The sequence below is a fragment of the Gopherus flavomarginatus genome, chromosome 1 (assembly GCF_025201925.1).
Source record: "Gopherus flavomarginatus isolate rGopFla2 chromosome 1, rGopFla2.mat.asm, whole genome shotgun sequence".
NCBI lineage: Eukaryota > Metazoa > Chordata > Testudines > Testudinidae > Gopherus > Gopherus flavomarginatus.
In genome coordinates this window covers 69,857,889-69,882,017 of record NC_066617.1, presented here as the reverse complement: position 1 = coordinate 69,882,017, position 24,129 = coordinate 69,857,889, and the positions used below count along the sequence as shown (strand labels likewise).

At 42.3% G+C, this 24,129-nt stretch overlaps 2 protein-coding genes across 2 annotated transcripts in view; one reads left to right on the top strand and one right to left on the bottom strand.

Annotated features, from left to right (window-relative positions):
• Window positions 1-6,720, bottom strand: part of LOC127040935 (cathepsin E-like) — a 31,071-nt gene extending 24,351 nt beyond the window's left edge. The window contains exons 1-3 of the mRNA XM_050935495.1: window positions 6,672-6,720; window positions 5,469-5,526; window positions 2,572-2,749 (exon numbers count right to left, since the gene is read on the bottom strand). Of these exons, the coding sequence (XP_050791452.1) occupies window positions 2,572-2,749; window positions 5,469-5,526; window positions 6,672-6,720 (285 nt within the window). The remainder of the gene's footprint in view (window positions 1-2,571; window positions 2,750-5,468; window positions 5,527-6,671) is intronic.
• Window positions 6,721-13,166: 6,446 nt separating this feature from the next.
• LRRC10 (leucine rich repeat containing 10) lies at window positions 13,167-15,586 on the top strand. Its single transcript, XM_050935851.1, has one exon. The coding sequence runs from the start codon at window positions 14,720-14,722 to the stop codon at window positions 15,581-15,583; it is 864 nt and encodes a 287-aa protein (XP_050791808.1). The 5' UTR covers window positions 13,167-14,719; the 3' UTR covers window positions 15,584-15,586.
• Window positions 15,587-24,129: the final 8,543 nt, after the last annotated feature.

Sequence of the window (24,129 nt, the reverse complement as noted above, 5' to 3'; positions counted from 1 at the left end):
CCATGAGTTATATGTAATAGAATATCTAGATGAGCTAAGTCTACTAAGTCGCTACATGATTTTATTTATTACTGTAACCCTTGTCCTCCTCCATTATTGTTTATCACGTTTTTGCATCATCTGTAAAGTTAGATTGTAAGCTCTTGAGAGCAGAGATCTTATCTTTGTATCCATTTCTGTACAGCACCTAGCGCATTAATAATAATAAATAATATGGTTAAATGGAAAGACCTGCAACATTTTGAGATTAATTAACTAGTGCGTTATTTGTGGGAAGTATGTTATTGCCTGTATGTTTAAAACTGAAAATCCCTTTGTGGCATGATCCATAACTTTCTCTAGATACAATGACAAACACTCAGTCAGAGCTAAACAAGCCCTTCCAACTATATTACTTAATGAGCAGATTAAGATTTAAGAATTTTTTCTGTAGTAAACTAAAGTTAAGGTGTGCTGTGGTGAATCTTATCTAGATTGTCCCCTAGGCTTCTGTTCTTTTAGCTTTATCCTGAGGATCACCATTTCCAATTCTCTAGCTTTCCCCTCATCAGAACAGGTGGAAGTGGAATCCTACTTTATCCTAACTGGGACATAGTATTATTTATTTATTATATGCTACAAAATGAAAAGTGTGCCCATCCCAGGCCCCCTTGTGATCTCTTGCTACTAGATACAGATATATCATTATGCAAAGCTGAAGAGGCAGACGGATCATAATTCATAAGCAGGGAAGCTTTGTTTAAATTAAAGTAGTCCTCCATTTACAAGTGAAATAGTAAGGATATAAATCATTCTACTAGCACCTGGTTTTCTAGTATTCATAGCTTCACAAAATGCTCATCAGTTAAGACTCAGGAAGCAAAACCAGAAATGCTATTGTTTAGGAGTTTTTAATTTTATTGGTAGGTGGAAGAGTGCATGGGATACCACCCACTATATGAAATTAATTTTAGGGCAGTGGCCTGTTCAGAGCAGGTGTTCAGCATAAGCAGACTAAGCAATTGCTTAAGGTCCCAGCAGCTCAATGGAGCCCCCTGTTCACTTGTTATTATGTATTGGGGCAAGGGCAAAAATATTCCTGCTTAAGACTCCCAATGGGCTAGCACCACCTCTGGGCCTGTTCACCTGGGAGAGAGCTGGATTATAGACAGAATCTGCTCAGCTGTGCTCATAGTCAAATTGCCAGTCGTGGGAGGAGTTTGGAATGGTTAACTCGTGCATTTGCCACTTTGGGAAAAACTAAATAATTCATCATTTCCATTTTTTTAAATGTCAGATGAGAGAAAAAGCTTGAGCAATTCACAGGGTGGCCTCAGTTCTGCACATCCCTGTTACGCCCAGGCAGGGCTTTCCTCAAGGCCACCCCCACTTCTACCTCCCCTCAGGCCAGGCCAGGGCCCTGCTCAGGGACACACCTCTTGCTATCTCCCCCCAGTGCAGGGCTCACCTCAGGGCTACTCCGGTCACTACCTACACTTCCCTCTGGCTAGAGTGTGAGTGTTGCTGACTGGTTCTAAGTAGAGCTGGTCAAAACACCAGGAAAGGGTTTCACAAACATTTTTCAACTCTTGTTATTGGTTTTATTACCCAGCTCAACTGCTAGTTTAAAAAAATCTTCTCAACAAAAATTTTCCCAACATTTTCTGTCAAAATTTGAACAGTCGACAAAAATGTTTTCAGAAATTCTGAATTTGAAAAATTCTGGCCAGCTCTAGTTCTGAAGGGAGTTGTTTTTAATCCATCATGCTCTTCTTCCATGTTCATCTCTGGGCCTTTTTCCTTGTAGCCCCCTATCTTGGAACTCTCTCTCATTGACCCAATCTGCCATGCTTCCACCATCTTGCATATAAACACAATCTCCTCTAAGAAGCCTGTATAACTTAGTTCTCTCCTTTGATAAATGTTAACAAAAAAACCAATTAGAAAACTAAACGAAACTCTGAACCAAGAAACATGGTGTTCACAAGCTCAAATCACTCGTGTAATATAATATCCCTCCCAGCCCCAGTCCCTCAAATCGGAGATCTGTTTAGATGGGAAATTTTTCAGGGCTAAGGCAGGCCTGATATTTTAATCTCGAAGTGCCTCTTGCACTTGGGCACAATAAATAATAATAGCAAAAACTCCATTCATGTTACCTACATGTCTCTATTAACACAGATTTTTACAAGAATTTATTTGTGACCTAACATGTTCAAACAAGAGGAGATTTTGGTTTATTTTGTAACATGTCAAACAAACAGATTTCTGATCAATGTTGCTCGGCCTTCCACGTAGATGTGAGCCCCAGTGAAGTCAGTCGGGGTTCGTGTGACTCACTGCAGTTTCTAAACTAGAGGGAAATTCTAGGTAGGTCCCATGTCTACCCTAATTTTACTTATGTTACTTGATCAATCTTTTACAAACTGGCAACTCATTTATAAGGATGAAAAGAATCTAGTTTAAACAGATCTACAATTAATCTCAACTTGCAAAATTTTATCCAAGAGAATAGAACTAGTGTGCTGAACAAAACCTGCCTTCAGTGCAATAAGTAACCCTTTAAATTCCATTACACAGGAACATACTCACATTCATGTAATCATATAGCCTTTCTGAAGCAGATCCAGCTTGCAGAAAAATATCTGAAGGGAAACAATGCAGATATCTCCGAGCAAAAATGTCAGGCTGATGATTTTTCCAAAATTCCTCCAGTTCTCCCTTTTCTCGAAGCTGCCTCTTGATGGATTTAAATCGACCTAAAGGGATCCTAAGCAAACAAAATAAATACAAACCATTTTAATTGGACTTCCTTTCTATATCACTCAAATGCCAATGTTTTTTTTAAAATGGCTTTTTCAGTGAGAGAGATCATTCCAGGAAATCAGCTGAGAACAAAATGCACTACAAGGACCATTTTGTGATACTTGAAATGCTTTCTTACCTTTCTATAGCTAAGATGAATGGAATATAAACCAGAACCACTAACAGCACCCTCATGGTTTCAGGTGGATAGGAATCTATATGACATTCATACACTTAGTACTGTCTTTTATACTTTATTGGACAACAAAGGGCTGTTAGCCAGGTCAATCAATTCCAGGAGGTTAAATGGTTTGGCAGAACCCTCATTAATGTGTTCCAGGGCAAACCATTGCTTTGTGTAAATATTGACATCCACTGAAGATATTAAAGCGCATTGAGCAAGGGCATGGTCTATATGAAAAGATACATTAACATTATATATATAGGCAACATTCAGCCTATGTTGTGGGAGAGCGAGAGAGAGAAAGCAAAACACAAAGCAAGCTAAGGAATTTTCTGGCTACCTCGATGTACAGAGAAGTGGAAAGTCAGCATAGATGATGGGTATTTCTAAGGTGTCTAAGATCGTTAGGTAGGATTTAATAGCCAATAGCTTTGGTTTTGATATGGAGCTTGCTACAGGAGGATCTAACACTTAGGTGTCCGAGTGTGCTGTGACAAGTCACCCCCCTAACAACTGAAGATAAAAGCCCTATCTAAAACTAAGCTATGTGTGCTGTTTATGTGAGAACTGTATTTCAAATGAAATAAATGGACTGTCATCCAAAAAAAGTCGTCAGTCAAAAAAGATGGTGGCATGCAAAGTAATGCGAGAAATACCCTAGGATTTTTTTCCTGTCACATATTGTCAAGGTAGTTTTTAATGGAGATTTTGCTATGGTTTCAACAAGACATTTATAATTTCTCATTTGTTATTTTTTCTTATGACTATTCTGAAGATAGAAGCCCCATCCATGCCCAAGGCCTACGGATGGACCAAATAGGGAAAATGTAAAATGTTGTCACCAGAGCCGCCCAGGGTTGGGCAATTTGCCTCAGGCCCTGGGCTCCACAGGGGCCCCCACGAGAGTATTTCGGGGCCCCTGGAGCGGGGTCCTTCACTTGCTCTGGGGGCCCCGGAGCTTCTTCCACTTCAGGTCTTCGGTGACAATTCAGCGGTGGGGGGTCCTTCTGCCTCAGGACCCACTGCCAAAGTGCTGGGTCTTCGGTGGCAATTCGGTGGCGGGGGCCCCCAGCCGCCGGAGACCCCAGGCCCCCTGAATCCTCTAGGAGGCCCTAGTTGTCATAAGGGGACTCTGCTTCATTAGACTGCTAAAGAGCCTAGCAGATGCCTACTGAGCATGCTCAGAAGTGATGTTTCAATTACTTATGACTTGTTCTATTTTGAATCTTTCCTCCACAAAGAATGTAGGAAAGCGCATACTCCTCAGGGTGAACTACTCTAAGGCTAACTTTCAAATATCAGCCATCTTTGCTATATCTTGTTTAAAAGAATGTGGTTAGAAGGTGGGGAAAATGTATTTTTCCACACTTTCCTAGAATTCAAAACAAGCTAAAAAACAGGTTGATATCAGCATGAAGGTGAATTTACACTAAAAAAATAATTAATTAACAACATAAGAAATTAAATAATGAATGAATGTTTGGAAACATGGTACAGCTGTAGATTATCATATTCTAAAATCTTTATATTTCAACAACAAAAAATGAAAAAGTTACAGTATGTGTGTCGTGGACAATGGTCAATACGTCTGTCACTCACTTGCCAAAAGTATATGGTACGGATATGGTACCACATTTAAAATAACCTGTCCTCTGTATTGCCAACCCCAAACATACACAGTCATGGGTAAGGCCCCCTCAAAGACATGAAACTGACTTAAAAAACACGAAAGCCTTAAAAGAATACATTTGGAAGTCTCTTTATTTACTTTCTGACTCATGTTTTCAAGCTTTTCTCCAAAACCAAAAGGTCTACAAACTTACTTTTTTTTTTTTTAATGAAAGTTGTGATGAAAATAAATGTGGTGAGTTCACGTCACTCCAGGGTCTAGGGCTTTATGAAAACAGCAACTTTTAAGAGATTCATAATACAACTGCAAGAGTTGGCAACATTGTGGTATATTTAACATACAGGAGTATTAGTAAATTTTCAATTTTAACATCCAATAGATATTTAAAAGGCTTTTAGTTGCTTGCATGCATGAAAGAAATTACTGTTCCCCCTAGGCTTGGCTGTTTTGTGCCAAGGAACAACAAGCTACCAGCTGCTGCCCAGCAACCACACTCACCAGGCACCATTGTGCCTTAACTCTAAGGCCTTAAATCCCTTTTGCACTGTGTACCTAAGTTCGGGATGATCCCTTAACCATTTAAGAGTTTCCTAGACTATACCACAGGCTAGCTAATTTAACACCAACTCTTCCTCCACCTCTGTGAAATGCAGTAATCTATGTAATGCTCACTTCTATTGATATGATGTACTCTAATAAGAGGAATGATTCTTTCTTCAGATGTATGCAAAGGTTAGCAAGGAGTTATTCAGAAGTAGATACAAATCTGATTCTATTCTTGATGGAATAAATAGCACAATATCAGAACCTCATATATGCCCAGATATACAGTGATGGGAGATAGATGATAGATAAGGAAGATGTACTCACCTGGATCTGGAGTTCTCTGAATATATGCCCTCTGCAGATCCGCACCTCTCTGGTATACCTCATTTCAAAGGACTTCACTCATTTTGCCTACACTCCCCATAAGTGTGGCATTCTCTCACTTTTATTACTGAAAATAATTTACATCCGAAATAAACGAATTATGAAGCTGATGTTATAAGAGTAAAGAACCCCACTGCACTTTTAATTTCCTGCATTAATATTTTTGTGTCCCCCTCGTACTGAGCCTCTGGCAAACATTAAATTCCACATTTGAGTCTTGGCAGGGTGTACCTCGCTGCCTGGAGTCATGGAACCATCTAGAAAGCAATGACCAGTTGGGTTGCATTCACACCTCTCACAGTTCCAAACACTTGATACAAGGCTAAATGAAGTTCAGTTCTTTCAGCTATTCTAAATTTCAAAAAAGGACTGGAAGGAAGTAGGAAAGGAGCGTGGGCAGTTGAGTATAACGAAGGAAATTGAGGGTGGTTCTGCAGTGGCAATATAGTCACAGTAGTTATGGTCTAGGTAAGTAATCTTTTTGCCCTCAAAAATCACCTCTGCAGATATCCAGTCTTCGGAGACAGTAATAACTGCCCTGGAAGAACACCAGGGAGAACTTAAAGTGTGGTTCTATTCTGAAAATTTCCTATGTAAAAATAGTACTAACGTCTGTTCTCTAGATGAAATCCTAGGTCTATTAAAGTAAAATTATTATTATTATTTATATTACCTAGCACCTATGAGCCCAACTCATGTACCAGGATCCAGTGGTACTAGGCACTGAACGAACACAGAGCAAAACAGATAGTCCCTACCCTAAAGACACAGTGGGAGTTTCACCACTGACTTCAATGAGACAGGATGTCACTCTTGGTGTGTTATCAGTCATATCTGCTAACATCAGCATCTAAAGTTTTTCTGCTTCTTTGTCCATTTAATACTGTGGAGCCAACACAGCCAGTAGGGAATGCAATGAATTCTACTCCTTCTTGCTCAGAACCAACAGAATTGTTTTCTAAGCTCCAGTTACAAGGCTACTGTGCACATCTAGCCCCACTGAAGGTCATCGGTCTGTAGTATTTTTATTACCGATAGTGATTTGTGAGAAGAAAAGAAACCAGCTCGACTTTCAGATCCCAGGTAGAGTTTGCAGGGCTGGCATTGGGGGGAAAAAGGCTTTTTGTTATAAACTGAGCATACCTGATCTAGAAGAGTTGGATACAATAAACATGGAGCTCTTTGTTGCCATATTTACAAAGCCACTTTTCAGCCTAAATAAAGACCAAAGCAGTGCTCTCCTGAAACAAGCAACCAATTTGGCTCTAAAGGTGAAAGAATAGTATTGAGTAAAGGTCTGAATAAAGTAGTAAATATGGGCGCTTCACAGATTTCAGATATAGATTGTTTCTGAAGAATCCATCTGAAAGTGCCTTACACTTAGCAGAATGGGTCTTGGGCCTTCTTGTGCACCACCACCAGTTTAGTGATAGCAAGACCACCTCTGAACTCAGACTGATTCTCCTTTGGGCTTATCCCCCAAAACCACAAACACCTTTCAAGATTCATGACATATTTTGCTCCACTCACATCAATACTCTTTTGATGTCCAATTCAGAAAGTCTATCTTTTCTAGCTAAATTGGGGGAAACCGGGAAAAAGACTGGGTGGTTGATGGATGGGTTAAAGTGAAATTCAGAGACCACCTTCAGGAAGAATTTGGAGGGAGAGAGGGAGGGAGAGAGAGCGGAAGCACTTTATTTTTATGTAACATCATGAAAGGAAGATCAGCCTAATTGTTTGGCTCCCACTTGCCACAGCTGATGTAAAGGCCACTAAGGACATATCTACACACAGGTTTTGTACTGATTTAACTATGTTGGTTTAGAAAGAGATATAGTTACACTGGTGCAGCCTCTAGCATAGATGCAGTTATACCATTTCCATTTAAGGAAAGTGACCAGAATAAACTCTGCCAACATCAAGGTGTTTATCTCTATATACCTGCATCTGCACTAGAGGTTTGCATCAATGTAACTATACTTGTTAACAAATATAGTTAAATCAGTACAAAAACTGTGTATAGACCAGACTTAAGGATGTAACTTGGAGAGACAGATGGTAAAGAGGACACTCCCCTGTGTGTTCAAAGAGCAATTCTATGACCTGGTCTACATTAGTCTGTTATTTTGGAACTAGCCAAGTTAATTCGAAAAAAAATAATTCCGGCCACATGACCAAACCTTTTTTTTCCAATTTAAAAAGCTCTTTAATCTGATTTCTGTACTCCACCTTGGCAAGTGGAGTAGCGCTTAAATCGAGATCGCAATCCCAGGTTAAAGGTATTGTGGACACAATTCAATGTTATTGGCATCCGGGAGCTATCCCAGACTGCTCTGGACAACACTTTCAACTCCGATGCACTAGCCAGGTGGGCAGGAAAAGCCCCGGGAACTTTTGAATTTAATTTTCTGTTTGGTCACCATCAGCACAGGTGACCATCAGCACAGTCCACCATCACAGGTGACCAAGCAGAGTCCATCATCACAGGAGATCATGCAGTCCCAAATTAGCAGACAAGCTCCAGCATGGTCCGAAGGGGAGGTAATGGATCTCATCGCATGTTGGGAGATGAGTCTGTTATGGCAGAACTACATTCCAAAAAAAGGAACACAAATACATACACTAAAGTCTCCGGGGCCATGACGGAAAGAGGCTACTCCAGGGACACAGAGCAGTGTCGTACAGAAATCAAGGAGCTCAGGCAAGCATACCAAAAACCCAGGGAGGTGAATGGGCCACAGCCCCATACATTCCACTTCTACCATGAGCTACACGCAATTATGGGGAGTGACGTCACCACTACCCTACCACTGCAAAGGAAGAGTTGCACAGAGCAAGAAGGAAGAGTCATTGGAGGACAAAGAGGAGGAGGAGGAGGACAGTGCACAGGCAGCAAGTGGGGAACCCGTTTTCTCCCCTAGCCAGGAACTATTCTTAACGCTGGAGCCAATAGCCTCCCCCCACTCTTGAGGTGGGCTCCCAAACCATGACCCTGGAGAAGGTACTTCTGGTGAGTGAGAGCCTGATTGTAGACACGCAGTAGGTGCAGGGTGTTGTGTGAAGCGATCATCTCAGAGATCCCACAGGCCCTCCTTTTATATGGCAAACCCAAAAGGCGTTGATTGCTGTGGGAAAGGGGACCCAGCAGTTTGAAAGCATTGAAATGAATGTAAAAGCAGCAGAACCCCGCATGCCCCTAGGCTGCCTGCAAGCTGAATTCTGCTGCCCGGCCGTGTGTGATGGCTTACTCAAACCAAAATGTCCCCTTTGTTCTCTGAAATGTATCTTTTAAAACACTACCCTCCCTTTTTCTCCTCCTGCAGGTGCCAGTGTTTCAACGTGGCCCCTATTCCGTCCAAGAGGCTGGTCCAGATTAGAAGGCAGAAAAAACAAACTTGGGATGACATGTTTGCCGAGCTCATGCAGTTCTCCCGCATTGATAGGGCCCAGCTGAATGCATAGAGGCAAACAATTGCAGAGTCCCATAAAGCATTACAGGAACACGAAGAGAGGAGGGATGCACGCGATGAGAGCAGGCAGGATGCTATGGTCAAGCTCATAGGGGAGCAAACTGACATGTTCCACTGTATGGTGAATCTAATGTGGGAAAGGCAGCAAGACCACAGACTGCCGCTGCAGCCCCTGTATAACTGCCCTCCCTCCTCCCCAAGTTCCATAGCCTCCTCACCCAGATGCCCAAGAACACGAGGGGAAGGCTACGGGGACCCACACTCTCAACCCCAGAGGATCGCCCAAGCAGCAGAAAGCTGGCATATGCAAACTTTTGATTTGGTTTCTGGACTTGTCCTTCCCTCCTTCTCCACCTCCCTAACCCAATGCCCTCCCTCCCCGGTCTACCTTCAGATTTTTCTCAATGTGCTCTGCATCAAATAATAAAGAACAGTTTTAAAACAATTTTGACTTTATTTCCTTTCATATATATATATATATATATATATATATAGAGGGCAGGTAACTTCAAGAGAAACAAACACAACTGTCACACCGTACCCTGGCCAGTCACGAAACTGGCTCTCAAAGCTTCTTTGATGTGCAGCGCACACTGCTGCGCTCTTCTAATCACTCTGTTGTCTGGCTGTGCGAAACTGGCAGCCAGGCGAGTTGCCTCAACCTCCCACCCCGCCATAAAACGTCCCTCCCTTAGTCTCACAGATATTGTGGAGCACACAACAAGCAGCAATTGCAATTGGAATATTGGTTGTGCTGAGATCTAACCGAGTCAGTAAACTGCACCAGCGCACTTTCAAATGTCCAAAAGCACATTTTACCACCATTCTCACTTGCTCAGCCTATAGTTGAACTGCTCCTTGTTACTGTCCAGGGTGCCTGTGTACGGCTTCATGAGCCATGGCATTAAGGCATAGGCTGGGTCCCTGAGAATAACTATAGGCATTTCAACATCCCCAACAGTAATTTTCTGGTCTGAGAAGTAAGTCCCTTCCTGCAGCTGTTCAAACAGACAAGAGTTCCTGAAGACGCGAGCGTCATGCACCTTTCTCAGCCATCCCATGTTGATGTTGGTGAAATATCCCTTGTGATCCACCAGTGCTTACAACACCATGGAAAAGTACCCCTTACGGTTTATGTACTGGCCACCCCGGTGTGCCGGGGCCAAGATAGGGATATGTGTTCCATCTATTGCCCCACCGCAGTTAGGGAACCCAGTGCATTAAAACCATCCACAGTGGTCTGTACATTTCCCAAAGTCACTACCCTTGATAGCAGCTGGTCAATGATTGTTTTGGCTACTTGCAGCACAGCAGCCCCTACAGTAGATTTGCCTACTCCAAACTGATTCCCGACTGACCGGTAGCTGACGGGCATTCAAGCTTCCATAGTGCTATGGCCGCTCGCTTCTCAACTGTGAGGGCTGCTCTCATTTTGGTGTCTTTGTGCTTAAGGGCAGGGGACAGCAAGTCACAAAGTTCTTGAAAGTGGCCCTACACATACGAAAGTTTCCCAACCACTGGGAATCATCCCAGACCTGCAACACTATGCAGTCCCACCAGTCTGTGCTTGTTTCCTGGGCCCAGAATCAGTGTTCTACAGCATGAACCTGGCCCAAGGCCACCATGATTTCCCAATCCCCACATGCCGTGCTTCTAGGAACGTCTGCGTCCATGTTCTCATCGGTATAGTAATCACACGGTCATCGCTTCCTTGCCTGGTTTTGCAGGTACTGCACATACTGCTGGATAATGTGTGAGGTATTTACAATGGTCAAAACTGCAGCGAAGATCTGAGTGGGCTCCATGATTGCCGTGCTATGGCGCCTGCAAGGGTAATTCTGGAAGAAGGGCGTGAAACGTAGGAGGCCTGTTTGGTTCAAGATGGCCACTAAAAGGCGGTAAATGGTTGTCTTCTGTAGCTTTCAAGGAGTTGGGAAGCTCGCTAGAGCTACAAGAGCAGGAGAGCAGAGTTTGTGGTGGAAGCATGAGCAGAGTTTGCGGCGGAAGCTGTGCAGCGCAGTTCACGATGGCTGAAAAATGGCAGGGAATTGTTTCCTTCTGTAGTTTGCACACAAGCCCAGGACAGACAACATGGAAAAATTAGCTAGTGATGCAAGAGCAGGAGAGTAGAGTTTGTGGTGGAAGCTGCGCTGCTTGGTTCACGGTAGCCAAAAAAAGGTGGGAAATGGTTAGATAAAAGAGTAGACAGAAAGATGAGAGGACATGCGAGATGGATTCATAGTACCAGGAGACAGGCACCGTACTGCACCGTCTGCTGGAGCTTGCACGGGGGGAGGAGGGAGTGACACCACACACCCAGAAACACTCATGAGAATGTTTTTGCCCCATCATGCACTGGGAACTTAATCCACAATTCAAATGGGTGGTGGGGACTGCGGGAACTGTGGGATAGCTTCCCACAGTGCACCACTCTGACATTGGATGCTAGTCTCAGTACTGCAGACGCACTCCACTGAATTCATGCACTTTAGTGGGGACACACAACACCGAATGTATAAAATCATTTCCGAAAATTCAAATAGAATAAGTTTGAACCCCATGAGTATCGTCCATACTACATTTAGGCCTAATCCAATGTCCATTGTATTCAATGGGAATCCTTCCACTGATTTCAGGGTGTGTTGGATTAGGCTCTTAAAATGCCATGAATCTATCTGCCTGTCTATCTAGGTTTGGCCTGGTCACCATGGTACCTGCCAAGTATTTCTCTTTTCCACCCCATTCCATAGGAAAAATAGCTTCATTAGTTTAGGTAAAGGTAAAGGTAAAGCTAAGCTGAAGAGATGAGTTTGGTATTCATTTTTGAACTCAGAGGGGTCTAGGGTGATTTTTATCTCGTGTGTGATGCATGCTATAGTCTTGGTCCAGCTCCTGTGAAGTTCTGTCTCCTGCGCTCACAAGCACCAGTTGTGGACATTCTCGCATTCTAGTGGGAGATAGTTATTGTGGGAGGTCAGTCACAGAAAAAGAAGTGATTTCTCAGATAGCTAAATCCAATAGTAACCATAACCCCACTGATCTGAATTTCTCATTCTACACTAAGAATTATCCTCTTCCGGATAGTTCCTTTGCTCTTCTCAAATAACTGAAGTCAGATGCCAGCACCACCTTCTGTAGAGTGCAGTAATAGAAATATATTCTCATTTGATCTTATTGCTTTTTTAATAAACCTAGGGAAATAACTGAGAATGAAGTCCTGATTTCTTATTTGTGAAAGGGAGTTTTCTCACCAAATTCAATCGAACTGGTTGTAGGCACTAACTGCTAAGAGCAGAAGAACACCAGATGCATGGTAACATACCGTATGGTTAACTTTTTTTCTTAATATTTTTATTTTTGTAGGACAGACACACCTGATTATACAAAAACAAAGAACTCAACAGAACCATAACTGACAATGAGCTCAGTTCTGTGATGAGGCCCAAGTGGTGGACCCGTGTAATATGGTGGAGCTCCACTGACATATCAGGGTCAATAAGACTGACTGTCAAGGTATGAAAAGTGACTTCAATATCTTACATTAGGCATAATTATGTTGGGCATTTCCTGGCTGGCTGAGTATTTGTTAACTTGCCTCCCACCCTCAGCTTCTCCACTCAGTCATTAGCTGCCAAGAAATGCCCTTCCTCATTGTCATTACTGCTTAAATGAATCAGGGTTTTTTATTACAGTTCTAATGTTCCCTCAAAAGCCCTACTCTTCTATTGTTGAGTTGCTTTTTTCCCCACAAATACTCTGATTTCACTAGCATGTTCCAAACAGACTTTAACTTTGCCAACAAAAGCACAAAATGCAGCAACGAAAGGTCATTCTGACTTTTTTTGATAAGCTATAACAATGATTAAACTATAACCTAGAGTTTTCCTAACATATATTTAGTTAAAAACTAAAAGAAAAAAATCTTCCTGAAATATGCTCTAGAACAGGGATAGGCAAACTTTTTGGCCTGAGGGCTGCAACGCGTTTCAGAAATTGTATGGAGGGCTGGTTAAGGGAGGAGGTCATGGCCCAGCCCCCATCTCCTATCTACTCCCCCCCCCGGGACTCCTGCCCCATTCAACCCCCCCTGTTCCCTGACAGCTCCCTCAGAGCCCTTGCCCTATCCACACTCCCCCACTCCCTGCCTTCCCCCACATCACTGCCCTCTTCTCATTCAAATCCCTGCTACAGACCAACTTCTGCTATGACACATGTACAAATAACTATAATGGCAACTATAATAACTGTTCAAGGCAGCGACCATGACTATTTCTGTGTGTGTACAGCACCTAACACGTTGAAGGTGCTACTGGAAAGAAGTTATAAACAATTTAAAGAAAATAGTCTTCCTCAATCACAGCTGATGCAGATAAAGATTCAAACTCTGCCATTTGATATGTGTATTGAATTCAAAGCAAACATCCACCTCTATCTGTTAGAAATGCTCTTTCAAAAATCAAAGTTGTTCTGAATCTCTGATGTGAAGATTTGCAAAAGTGCTGTAGAAAGAACCACCCAAGAGGTCAAAGCATCTATAGAGTTGCCCTCTAAAGACTGGAAGCCCTCTACAAATGAAAGGATGCTATGCACCAAAGTTTGCAGACTAAATTAGCAATAACAGTGAAGGTACTACAGTAAAACCTGCCAAGAGTGATCACTCATCGGAGTTAGCAAAAGTGGTCGCTTGTAAGATGTGGTCTCTCTTCAAAGGCCTGCATGGCAGAGAGTGATGGTTCTGGGGCCTCTGCAAGCAGTTGCTCATGACAGGTGATCTTTCTTCAGAGGTGCTCTCTAAGGCAGGTTTTACTGCGTATAAATCATTCCATAACTGGCTACATTTAAATGAGAGAAAACATTGCCATTGATTTAATTATAAAGTCGTATGCCAGACAGAAGGGCAGCTAGACACTGGGAGTTAGTAGCAGGAGGTTAGAAGAATGGAGGAGGTTAACCTTGGCATGTTGTGACTGTACATGTCTTGTATATGGGATTCAGACAGTATAAGCAAAATGCAATTTAGCGAAAAGGCTGCGCACAGCTAAAAGTCCCAGCAGCTCTAGTAAATGCAGTTAAATTAAGAAAGTAAATACTAAAGCAGCTGAAGAGCACTTTGCCAAGTATTTGTGCTAAATGTATGAGATAAGTATTGGGTGGCAGGTCACACTGTTAAAATGTATATTTGGCACTTCACAAAGTAACTCCATAAAAGAGCCACTGGTCTGGAAAGTTAGTTGAGGCTTGACAGGTATTCTAAACAGGAATCGGATTACATCTGACATTCCCACTCAGGCTGCTACAAGATTAAATGTTTAGTTTAAATTAAGTTTAAAAATTCACTCTTCAGCAATGTTTACTTTCCTTAGCCAATCTCCAGAGCTGGTACCAGCCGCGCAGACAGTGTGGCTGTATCTACTGGGAGGCAGGGAGCATTTGAGAAACTATTTTTGGTCAAGTGTAATGCAATTTTAGAACTTTTACAGTCTTCACAGGGAAGATGGCCTCTTTTCTGTGTGTGTGAGAGAGACCTGTTCTCCGAAAGTCAGGCTGTCTGCACTTCCCATCACCAAGCACTCATTCGGTTATCAGCAACATTTCAGAGCTCTTGAGATTAATGACTGTTGCCATGTAAACTGTGCATTATAATGGGAAGAAGGAAATACCAGCAGGACAGTGCACAAAGTAGAAACCAGGGAGAGTTCCTGATGCTCCGGGTTCCACATGGTAGCAGTGATTTTAAATGCAGACAGTTTCAGTATGGGCAACACACTGAGAGCAATCATTGCCTTCATCCCTTCTGATGACTGCCAGAAATACCTCCTGGGAGACCTTGAAGAGATGCCAATTGATAGAATGGTGGATCTGAGCAGCAGGCAGCTGAGGAGATTTCCCTTGCATGTTTGTTCCTTCAGGGAGCTCGTCAAGCTGTACCTGAGTGACAATAACCTGCATCAGCTGCCCCCAGAGCTAGAACAGCTGCAGAACCTCCAGATCTTGGCATTAGATTTCAACAACTTCAAAGTGCTGCCCCTGGTGGTGTGCACCCTGAAGCAGCTGTGCATACTCTACCTGGGCAACAACAAGCTCTGTGACCTGCCCCAGGAGCTCAGTCTCCTGCAGAATCTCAAAACCTTGTGGCTCGAGTCCAACTGTCTGAGCCACCTGCCCGAGGTGGTGTGTGAGCTGAGCCTCCTCAAGACCCTGCACGCTGGCTCCAACGCGCTGCATACGCTGCCTGCCAGGCTGCGATGCCTGCAGGAGCTGCGCACCATCTGGCTCTCCGGCAACCTGCTGGCTGACTTCCCCCCGGTCCTGCTGCACATGCCATTCCTGGAGGTGATCGACGTGGATCGCAATGCCATCAGGTCCTTCCCCAGCCTGGCTCACCTCCCCGGCCTAAAGCTGATAATCTACGACCACAACCCCTGCAGGAACGCGCCCAAGGTGGCCAAGGGGGTGCGCAGAGTGGGGAGGTGGGCAGAGGAGACCCCCGAGCCCAGGAAGCGCTCCGAGCTGGGCAGGGAGGAGACCACCGATGGCAAGGAACCACCACTTCCCCCTGACAAGCAGCCCCAGCCCTGCTAAGGTTCAGTCAGGAGCCTCTTGCTGGTGCTGCTGTGGACAGCTGGCAAATCACCACCTGCGCCCTTCTTCTCTGACGGCGCGGGATTTGCGCACCTCCGGCTGGTTACAGCAAAAGTGCCTTTTAAACAGAGCATTTCTTCACCTCCTGGTACATCAGCTGTTAAATGCACATGACAGTGCTGAGACCGTTCTTCACAACAGTATTTCAGAGGCCTGTTTGATCTCAGTTAGTAGGTATAGCTATTTAAATAGATGTGCCATCAGATTTCTCCCTCTTATCCCAAAAGCCTCCTAACTTAGGGCTAAAACCCAGCACTCCCTTTGCAGTATGAGCAGGTGAAAAATACTGTATAAAAGCCGACCCGTTGAAGTGACGGAATGGATTTGCATCTAGCAAAATCCCTTTTATTCCAAATGCCGCCTAAGGAAGCATGACTGAGTGAGTTTTTCCATCCATTGATCACGCTGGAGCACTCGTAAGTGAGCACTAGCCGCCGTACCCGTGACGTAGCCTGTATCAAAAGACGTGTGTCTCATGCAAATGATGAAAGGGATCTCAGCAGCTTGTCAAGACCCCCTCTTCTGCCTGGAAAGAGGGTGTAGCAAATATCATTTGGCCATCCCCAACTAACACCTAAAATTAACAGACTGAGCCCGAGAGAATGAGGTTTTTGTTTTATGTACCTTTGCCAGCACTTTATGCACATTTCTCCATTCAGCGGGGTGGGTTTTCACACCTGCAAAAGGAGTTGTTTTGTTTTGTCTTTTTAAAGGAATATCTGATAGTAAAACTACAAAAATTGGCAAGGCGATTTACAGGTGTAATATCTAAATATGGCCCCATACCTGCAAATAAGCCTATGTTTAACTAGAGCTAGCTCCAGCCTTCAATGGGACTACTCTCCTGCTAACGTTCGCACAGCTCAGGCCTGTACTTCTGCCACCACACTTGGAAATTTACTAAATTGTCCCTTTAATTTAAAAGGCATGTTTTGCGCTAATGTGCCCTGGGTAACGATAACTGACTCAAAATGGGTTGAATTTATGTCTACTAAGTTATACTTGCAGAGACTGTTCTTTTGATTTATAGTATTTTTTTATACTCAGCACTAAACTTGACATGTTAATGGGGTTTCACTGGACCCAAACAGCTACCTGTCTCTATCATCTTAATAGCACAATACACAAAAATGACAGTTAATTTTCCATAAAAGTTTTGATTTCGTGAATGTTTAATATCATTTACATTCTTAAAAGAATATTTGGAAAGTAGAAAATCAGTTAGTCCTTGCTGTCTAATTAAAGTTAAATCTGGATTTGGATCTGGCTAGTACCACCTAGTATGTTTCCTATTTATTAAACTAAATGAATGGGAGTTGTACTCAAGTGCCTTTAGTAGAGGGAAACTGTATTGCTCTATAATTAACTGGATTGCTTTTCTCAAAGCCTTTGCCAAATTTTGTTCTGCCAATCATTTCTTTAGTGAAATAAAGGGAATAACATTCGGATGTTATAGACGAAGACACATGCCTGCTTCTTGTTCCATTAGAATTAATGTGACTCTTTCCTTTTTGGTTTGGGGCATGTTTCCTTTGCTACATATATGAAATCTTCTTACTGGGCAAGAAACAGCAACGTTTTTGTTTTGTGTATCTGTGTAAAATTAAAAAAAGCCCAGGCTGTACTGATTGTCTGCTAGAGCATTCTGTCACAGCCCTTTCACTGGTTGGCCCAGGAAGAGCTGCTGAAATATTTTATTCAGCTCTGGGCATCACTGCCCTTTTGACATAGTGTAGATCAGTAGTGTCAGACTTGTGTGGCCCTTGAGGATGACTGAAAATTGTTTGTGATTTGAAAGTATGTTCCCTAAGCCATACCCCATAACTAAAAGAAAGAAAGAAAAATGGAAGGAGTTAAAGCAGCCCTATCACAAGGCTACATTTCTGCCTCCTCTTGCCACTCCCCTTGCACTTTTTGAACAATACCTCACCATCCTGGTTGTTTGGAGCAGTGATTGATAGAGTTGGACATTCACAAGAGCTAGTTATGGCATTAGATCCTTAACTATGTTTCTGACCTCCCTCCTAAATGACCATGATCACTGCATGTACAAATAGCTGCAGTGGGCCACGTTGGTGACATTGATCATTACTGCAAACATTCACCCACCACAGCTGATGAAAGTCATGTCTGTATTTTGACTGATTTAACCTTTTGAAATGCTGTATTGTAAATTGATTGGTGGGTTTACTACAGACATCAACAAATGGGACTTCAGATAGTCATGTAAAGTTATTAGAGCCACAACCCAATAGTCAGTCACATATTTGACTATCATCTTTTGATATGCTGCTAAATTCACACAAAGTGAACACATCAGAAGACTGGACTCAAGTCAAGCTTTACAGCTTCAGTAATTACATAAGGGAGTTCTACACTAACCCGTGAGCCATTTTTTTCATATAATAGTCCTTACAAGTAAGAAAGTGCAAGAATGGTTGTAGGCAGTAACAATGGAAACGCTACAAAGTTAATATTCAGTATACATATTAAAAAAATTAATACACACACACAATCTTGCACTTGAGCGTTTAGTTTCGACTTCTATAAAATCTACCTAATTTCATAGTGTAGACATACCCTTAGTTTTGGTAGCTTGCAGCTCGGCAGTGAAAAATGAAGGTGGCCAGAGGACCACCTTTCGGTACCAGTCTTAAATTTTTATCTCATGGCTACATGCTTAAAACAGAGGTGAGAATTGAGCAGACATTACAGATAAAGTGGGTCAACTATTACAGAAATATATGAGTTTTTAAATGTCACAAGCATTACTTTTCTTTCTAGCTGTAATGGATAATGCCCTACCAGATCTTAACCCTGTGTCACTACTCCAAGACTGAATATTCTCCATGTAACTGTGTAGGAAAATATCACCTATGGGAGAATAAATATTTATTTAGTAAGCTGTTAGAAGATCTGCAGTGTTTGAAAGCTCAGACAGCTCACAGTGGAGCTGGAGGAAGGGGCAGAGTACAAATGCAACAGTCAAAAATGCATGATAAATGCAATTACCACATGAACGTCATCACATAGAGTATACTTATAATATTTGAAAACAATGTATCCATAACAGTTAGTAACATGGTTCAGTCTGTTTAAACAATTCTAAGATTTTTCCTATTGATCTATCACATCTTTCCAGAGGATGTTGTGTTAGAACTCCAGAGCAATATATACATATCAGAAGATATGTAAATTTCAGCTAAACACTGCTCTGTCTTAAACACCTGTCCCTGAAATGGATGAGACAACACAAGTCTCTGGGCAAGATTATTTTGAACTGGTTCCAAGGTGTTCTTTTCTAGAGAACATAAACATTTCTGTGTTGTAGCTGGCAAGAATAAACTTTTTCAGGCCAAATGTAACCATGTGATCAAGAGCACCACCTCAGAGTTTTCATAGTGAATAACCTTCATAAGAACAAGGAAAATTACAAAACTAGGAACGAGCAACTGAAATGAAAAAAATAAAACCACTTCTAGGAAAGTGTTCAACAAGAATGGCAATGGAAGGGAGGGTCTCTGACATTACTTCTAGGAAGGTGAAGAGGGCCCAGGGCAGGTACCAAGATATCCCTGAGAGGAGGCCTAAAAATAACAAATAGTTACACTTATTTGTGATGCTAATTCCTCCTGTTCCCAGATTACAGCAGCTCCTGAGCAAACCATTCCCCCCCTCCTTCCTGGGCCAACAGGAAGGCTCCCTTCAGCACTTAGGCAGCAGCAGCTTCTTTTTAAAATGTCACTACTCTAGTTACTGTAATCTAGTGCCTGCATTCAGAAGTACTAACCAAGTTATCAACCTTAGGCCCCTTCCCTTACTATACGAAACACACTTTCAATTTTCCATTTGTCTAGGACACTCGTTTGTGAAGAAAACCTTGAAGACAGAACTGAGATCAACCACTACAATATTGCCCTTCCTTCATCTAGAACCTGGCCCACAGTCTTGAGACTGGATCAATGGTGCCAATTCAGGGAGACTTTAGTACTACTAAAAGTGCCCATAAATAATTGAGTCTACTTCCTGTCCTAAGGAATCATTCTTTTAAATAAAGTATTTAGTTCTGCCTATGACAAAGACAAAAGAAAAAATGGGTACTTACCTGTACAGAAGCTGTTCTTCAAGATGTGTTGTGCACAAATACCTTCCACTGTAGGTAAGTGTATGTGTGCCCAGTGCATTCCAGTTGGAGACTTTTGCCAGCAGTACTAGTGGTGCAGGTGCCCCTGCTCTCCTCATGCTGCCAGGTGAGGGAATAAAAAAGGGGCCACTGCCTCCCTCTCTATTCCTTTGCACCACTATATGTAATCTCTGAAGTACCGGGAAGGTGGAACATATCTGCACAGCATATCTTGAAGAACAAAGGTTACTGTTCAGGTAACCATTTTCTCTCCTTCAAGTGACTGTCCATTCCACTGTAGATGACTCATCAGCCACTCTCTTACAGGTGGGACTTTGGTGTTAGTCTCTGTTCAGATAATCTAATTTGCCAAAGTTGGTGTGTCACGAGCAGAGATCCTAGTTTTCCATGATAAAAACAGAATTCTCCAATAAAAATCCCCCATAAAAATCCACATTTTTCTGCAATTAAAATGAAATGTTGAACTTCAGTTTCCCTAGCCACAATATATACAAGTATCAGTTGAACAAAATGTTTTATTGATACAGTGGAACCCCATATATCCGATCTAATTCGGACCAAGGCCAGATTGGATAATCAAAAATTTGGATAATCTGGAGAGTTTCGACTCTAAGAGGTGAGGTTCTCACTGTCAGCCCCAGTTCAGTTAATACAGACAGCCAAATAAGGGAGGCTCGGACAAACAGGATTTTACTGTATTTTTTTTTATTTTTTCCACAAAATGTAAAACTAAAGATTCTCTATAAAAATGCAAATTATGTGTTTTTCCATGGCAAACTGATTTATATTCACCATAGTGATATGATATAATTATGCAAAGAATCCTGTAGCACCTTATAGACTAACAGACATTTTGGAGCATGAGCTTTCGTGGATGGATACCCACTTCATCAGATGCATGTAGTGGAAATGTCCAGAGGCAGAGAGGTGTGTGCGTGTGTGTGTGCGCGTGCGTGCGCAAGCCAAAAGCTAGAAACTGCCTTTATATTCTTCTGGCAATTTATCAGCAAAAGTTACTAAGATTTATTTTGAAAAAAAAGTGTGAGAATTGGCAGCTCTCATTTGAAGTGTGGCAGTGGAACAAACCTTATGACCATATAAATCCAATCTCAAATTTCTTATCCTTGGGAGAGGCCTTAATTTGGGATTGATGAGATTGCTTATTAGTAGCTGTGACCACTAAGGAGTCAGGAACTGGAAGGGTAATGAAATAGCCAAAATCTTGTTGAGGGACTTGATATTGTCTGCCTGCTTGTTTAGCTGTAAGAGGTATAGAGGGGACTGCATGAGTCTTCATTGGCTCTAGCAAGTTCTTACTGACAGGAAGGGCAACGCTTCCTCGAGAAAGAGTCCATACGATACCGGAAGGCTGTGCAGATTCTCCACCTGCACCCCTCTCCACCTCCACCTGCACCCTCCTCTTGAGGTCATGAAAAACTCAAACCATTGAGTGGGGTGTCAGCACTGGATTAATTGCTTTGTTCCATGAAGATGAAGAACTGGATGGGGAGGGAAATATCTAGTGTTTCCTCCAACAATTCTCCTTCCTCCATGGGATCCAGCACAGCATGGTGATGTATGGTAGCAGGATGCTGAGAAGACTCATACTAAGAAAGCAAAAGAACTTCCTCCTAGATAGTGAGCAAGAGAAATCTAGAGTCTCTTGGGACAGCCCAAGACCAGTAAGGCCTTGGAGAATATGCTACAGACTGTCATCCAGGGCAGGGGACCCCAAGCTGGAGTCTCTCTGTAGGGAAACCAGTCCTGGTATTTAGGACAGGTAGTGGAAGACCTGTAGGGTGATCTGAAAGAAGTCCAAAGATGAAACATAAGTCCCTTCAGAATAGGAATAGTTCTCACTGGGATTCTAGGTGTCCGGGTATCAGAGAGACACGAGACTCCAAATGTAGACAAATTGATTGGCACCGGCATAACCACGGAGCACATTTATGGTGCTGGGTGCACTGACAGCACTGGGAGCATCGTTGAAGTCAGATGTCACAGTGGTGTCTAATGTGTTGATAGTGGAGCAAACACTGTAGCTGGCTGCAACAAATAAGCATCAGGTAAGGAAAGACAAAGAAGCTCCCTTGCCAACAAGAAGGCACCTCAGGTAAGTGTATTGGCACTGATGGTGGCAGTGGAGCCAAACACCCTTAATCAGTCAAGGGGAAGAAGGACCCGGGATGGGTGAAAATACTGGTCTCAGTGGTCTCGATGGAGATGGAATCAATGGTGCTGCCTCAGAAAGGACTGGTGAGCACCTAGACGTGTGAGGTCTCAAACTGGAGGCCTTACCAGAAGGTTTTCTGGGAGAAAACCAAAACTTACAGGTTTCATTAGTCAGAATATTTGGAACATTTCAGAAGCAGACACAGAAGATGAAGCATGCTAGATTCAGAGTTCCCTGTGTCGCAATAGGGGCCCAGCTCAGGTGAAAGTTACATTGCCTCTTTCACAAAGTGAATCTTAAGATGACGGTCTGTTTTTCAGTCCTGGTGGGGAAGGAGGTACAAATAGAGAATCCCTCTTTCACCAAGACAGATCAAACTTTTCTTGTGCTTATCTGTGACAGAGAAAAACAGCCCAGCATGTAGCACATTGTTTAAAACCTTAGAACTTTTTCCACAGTAAATTCCTCCAGGCAACTGCTCAACTTTAGTAACTATCTGAACTACTAAATACTAACTATACCTATATATACACACACTAAAGCTATGGAATGCTGGCTAACAGAGGCAAATGCTACATGGAGCTCCCATTGTCTCCACAGGAAGAAAGAAGGAACTGACAAAAGCGGCAAATATGTCCCTTTTATGCCCTGGCCTGAGAGCCAGAGAGCAGGGGCACATGCACCACCTAGTGGTACTGCTGGCAAAAGTCTCTGACTTAGTGCACTGTCACAAATACACCCATCTACAGTGTAGTATGTATGCACACAATCACCTGAAGGAGACCAATAAGCACTGTTTACATATACACAACATTGCATTTGCAACAGTTAACTTCAGATTCTCCTTAATGCCAAGAGCTAAGAACCCCTTCCCACTACTGCTTCCAAGAGTGCCAATATTTAAACGAAGATGAAGTTTTAGTCCGAATACATTATACGTAATGAATGTTTAGATAAATGCAGAGTAGTTTACTTCTGCTAGATCAAATTGTCACCTACCGAACAGGATATATAAGAAAATGAGCTGGAACTCTCAGGCAAAGAACTGCCTATAATTAAAGCAATGTCTTTGTGCGCAAACAGAAACATTGCTTATTAATTGAAAAAGACATAGCAAAGGAAATTTCGACAAGCCCTGCTTTACATGGGGGCATGCTTCATATTTACTATCCAATCATAGAAGGAAATGGAATGAGAAGTGGGAGAAATGTTGTGTGCTAGGAATTTTGTTAAAATATGCAAGTGTGCTAGTGCCCTCATTTAGAATAGGATTTCAATGTATGCAACAGCACATATCTAAAGGTAATGACATTCTAAAATTCTAGTGTAAAGAAAACACACTAACACATACTGAACTCTTTAATATGTGTTAAAGGTAGCATATTTTGTCTCCACTAGAACCATTTTAAATGTGCTGTTATCACATCTTTAAATCCTAGTCTAGATAAGGCCAATGAGGGGATCAGACAGAGCAGCATTACTTGAGTTATTTAAATTTGGGAGTGGGGAAACATGGCAAAATATAGCCAAGTATGGAGGGTTTTACCACTCAAAATAAAAGACATACCTCTTAATGTCTGTGGCGTTCAGGGGCTTGTTAACTGCATTATTAACAGCAAAAACAGCTAATGTATCTTAGGAGAAAGAATACGAAAAAGTTATTCGGACAATCCCACCTTTCAACTGATTAACGTCAGTCTGCTTTTGTCACGTGAAGCTGTCTTAAAAACTTTATCCATTCGCTTGATTGGCTACACACAAATAATTTAAAAGATAACAGGATTACAGACTTGTGTGACCTCTTCCCCCAATGTTCAGTCATCCCTAATTATAATTATATAATTAAATAATTATATTACTACGCACAATTATGAAAAAAGCAGCAACTCTACTAAATTAAAATCTTTCAGAACAAAAATATGGATTTTATCCAAGAACATCCCAATAGGAGGAGAAATCTTTCTGCAACTTGTCATCGCATTTCCTGCCATGGCATATTGTAAATTTCAGTTCTAACAGAATGATTAAAAAAAGCTTAACAGCAATAGATTTTTTTCAACATCCAAGTTAAACCCAGTCTTCTTTAACTGCCAAAAAAAATGCAGTGTATATTCAGTATCTGTTATAAAGCAAAACCTATGGCTGGAAATAATAAATGCTGTGCAGGCT

Excerpts from the sequence above, each read along its gene's own strand:
- LRRC10 (XM_050935851.1), top strand. The coding sequence starts at position 14,720 with ATGGTAGCAGTGATTTTAAATGCAGACAGTTTCAGTATGGGCAACACA.